The 3,330-nt window shown below is 66.2% G+C and overlaps 1 protein-coding gene across 1 annotated transcript in view; it reads right to left on the reverse strand.

Moving 5' to 3' along the window:
* The window catches only part of BTBD2 (BTB domain containing 2), an 18,684-nt gene that overhangs the window by 2,260 nt on the left and 13,094 nt on the right, over nt 1-3,330 (reverse strand). The window contains exons 3-5 of the mRNA XM_039839006.1: nt 2,678-2,826; nt 2,212-2,409; nt 8-240 (exon numbers count right to left, since the gene is read on the reverse strand). Coding sequence (XP_039694940.1) covers nt 8-240; nt 2,212-2,409; nt 2,678-2,826 — 580 coding nt within the window. The remainder of the gene's footprint in view (nt 1-7; nt 241-2,211; nt 2,410-2,677; nt 2,827-3,330) is intronic.

Here is a 3,330-nt window from a genome sequence, read left to right on the forward strand (position 1 = left end):
CCCATGACCCGGTGCCCTGCCCCCAGCGCCCGCCGTCCTGCGCCCACCTGATGCGGTCACTCGTGCCGCTGTAGCCCCAGCGGCTCTCCACCTGCTGGAAGCGGTTAATGCTGCACTCTTTGCCGCGGAGGCAGCAGCGCGGCCGGTCAATGAAGTCCACCCGAGGCTTGGGATTGACGGTGAAGTGCAGGAAGAGGCTGACCACCTCCCGGTCCACAAGGATACCCGACTGAGCAGGCCCTGTGGGCACAGGGGAAGTGGGTGGGAGGGGCGAGGTCTGGCCTGAGGCCGCAGAGGTGGGTAGGATGGCCGGCGGCACCCCAGACACAGGAGACCGGCATGGACAGGCACCTCGAATCTGCAGCATCTTTCAGAGGTGACCTTGGGTTTTCTGCAACACGTTAGGGATCCAGGCAGCCCCGAGGTGGGCAGCCCTTCCGCCCCAGCGTTTGGGGAGGGGTCTGACACACAGAAGGGGGCTGACGCTCTGACTCGCTGGCTCATTGGGCAAAATCTCCCTCCTGGTCCCAGGTCTCCCGGCCTGCACTGGGGACCACCCCTCAGGTCTACGCCCAGTTGACAGAGCACGAGGCTATCAGCAGCCAAGGGTGACTCCCAGGCAGAAGTGACCCCGGAGGCTCTGGCCAGGCAGCACAGACACAGCGGGATGAGGAGAACCGCCGAGACAGACTGGCAGCTGGGGAGGGGACCCGGACACAAAGATATGACAGCAACGGGGGCGGGGGCCACGTGCAAGCCAGGGCGGGCGGGGCTGGAGGCGTCCGCCTCTGGGACAGAGCGCAGGACACGGGCCTGGGGCTTCCCGAGAGTCACTCGTCTACCAGCTCCAAACCCACTTCCACAGGAGACCAGCTGCGGCATCGCTCACGACCCCACAGCCCCACACGACACAGACCCTCACAGCAAGACAGGAGCCGGCTACAGATTAGTGAATGAGAAAGATACGGGACTGAACACGATGTTGACCATCGCCATTTTTAATCTCCATAGAAGATGCACACAGAATGGTACACAAGGCCCCAACCGCGGTGCACAGGGCTGGGAGCGGGTTTCCGGCTTCACTCTACTTGTACCCTCAAAGAGAATGTAAGAAGCCAGGGAATCCTCTAAAACACAGTGAGTGACCAAGGACCAGAGCCACAGGGGACCTGCTGCAGAGGAACAGGGCCAGAAGGCTTACCTTGAAACCAGGGGACACACACACTGTCCTTCCCAGAGCTTTCACACTCGGGGGAAGCGTGGGAGGGCCTGGATCTTCCAGAGGGTTAGTTAGGTGGGCCATGTCACAGGCCTGAGACCCCAGGGGACTGGCAGCCAGGTGGGCTGGGAGACTTCGAGGAGAACAGGTTTGGGGGTGAAAGCCAGGCTGCAGAGGAGAGCCCAGCGGAGCTTCTGTATGTGTCTTAGCACAGGACAGTCCAATGTTGTACCCAGGGACCTCTCAGGGGACGGGGCCATTTCTGGGGACATCCGTGGTACTCGTGACTGAGGGTAGGGGCCAAGGACGATGTCCAACACCCGCAGTGCCCAGGATGCCCCAGAGAACAGCCCAGCCCCAGGGTCTCCAATAAGAGGACGTTCTCTGAGGCGTCACCCTGGCATTGACGGAATGCTGGACCACCACATAAAACGTGGCCAGCCCACCCGGCGGGCCCGGACATGGCATGGGCCCGGGACAGACAGGGCAGCGGGTGGCCCGGCCACAGGGCTGCAGCGCCGAGCCCCATCCAGAACCTTCCACCTCAGCCATGAGACTGCCGTGAGCCGGAGGCCCAGCCCCAGGGGCGGGGTTCCACCTCACGTGGGGCAAGAGGTACACTCAGGGCCGCCCCACATCGGCCTGACCCCGCCCTGCGCAGCGTCCCCAAGGCCCAGGCCACTTTCTACCCCTTCGCGGCTGAAGCTGGCACCCAGCCTCCAAAGACGTGAGCCAAGACAGGGCCCCTCGTGGCTGGTACACTCACACACACGCGTGGGCACGGGGGACACAGGAAGGGAGACGCGGGACGGACAAACGGCGTCTGTGGTCGTGCCGTCTTTGCACGTTTGTACACAATCCGCGCTTCTGGTCAACACGACACGGAGGAGCACACTCGTGTTCCTGGCGCGATTCTCGGCCAACGGGCACACGATGGGGTCACAGGCGGTGTCCCTGGAGGCCGCGCTCCCCCCGAGCACCGCGGGCGTTACCTGCGGCGAACTCCTCGATCGTCATCAGCGGGAAGCGGATGAGGGCCAGCGCCTCGCCCAGGACCTTGCGCTTGTTCTCGGGCGTCACCTGCAGCTGCTGCCGCTGACACTCGGCCTCAGACCAGCGGACGACGGCGTTGAACAGGCGCACCTCGCGGACGCCCAGCGTGTCCCGCTCCAGGACGGCCACCAGCGTGTCTGCAGGGGACGGGCCGAGTCAGCGTGGACGCTGCAGCCCCAGCCGGGGCTCATCGCACAGCGCGCACGGCCTCTGCCCGTGCTGGGGATGGAGGTCGCGCCAGCTCTGGGCTGCACCTGTCGCCCGGCCCGTCACCGACGGCAGCAGGGTCACGTGGGCCAGGCAGAAGCCTGTGGCCGGCAAGGCCGTGCACACAGACCCCCTGGGCTGGGGCAGGGGCGTGCCCACTGCGCCGGAGGACGGCGGGGCCCCCGCCGCTGGCCTCACCCCGGTCGATGTCCGTGAAGCCCTCTGCGGCGATGGCGTCGGCCGTGTTCTTGTCGATGTTCTCCAGGCACAGGCTGGCCAGCTGCGGCTCGTCGAAGAGGCGGGCCTGCATGGGGTGGCACGTCAAAACCCGGCCCGCTGGCTCCCCGCTTCAGACCCGGTCACGGCCCTCAGGTCTCGGGGCCTGGGCGCCCACGGGCTGTTGTGCGAGGGGCCGGCAGCAGCCACGGGCTGGGCGAAACACCTGCCAGGGCCTCCTCTAACGCCGTGGCACCCAGCAAGTGACGGCTGCCGGCCGGCACAGCAGACAGGGCTAACCCCGGGCAGGAGCGCCCAGGCCCCTGAAGAGGGCCACAGACGACCAGCGGGACACGGAAGTCTGTGCCCGACTTGCTGCATCAGGAACCGTGCTGGGGTGGGGGGCCAGGGAGGGGACACCCGGACTCGGTCCGCCCAGAACGCCTGGGCGTCCGCTGTGCCCAGGTCCTGGCTGGGGGACCGCACATGGCCACAGCCCTCAGCAGGTGGCTAGGAGCAGCCACCACGTGACAGTCCGGGCTCTGGCCCTTCAAAGCGACTCAGTGAGGTCAGGGCCCAAGGCAAAGAGTCGGCAAATCCGACTCATCTGGAGAGGCCTGAGCCCGTCCTGGGGG

The sequence above is a fragment of the Pteropus medius genome, unplaced genomic scaffold, assembly GCF_902729225.1.
Source record: "Pteropus medius unplaced genomic scaffold, Ma_sr-lr_union100, whole genome shotgun sequence".
Classification (NCBI taxonomy): Eukaryota; Metazoa; Chordata; class Mammalia; order Chiroptera; family Pteropodidae; genus Pteropus; species Pteropus medius.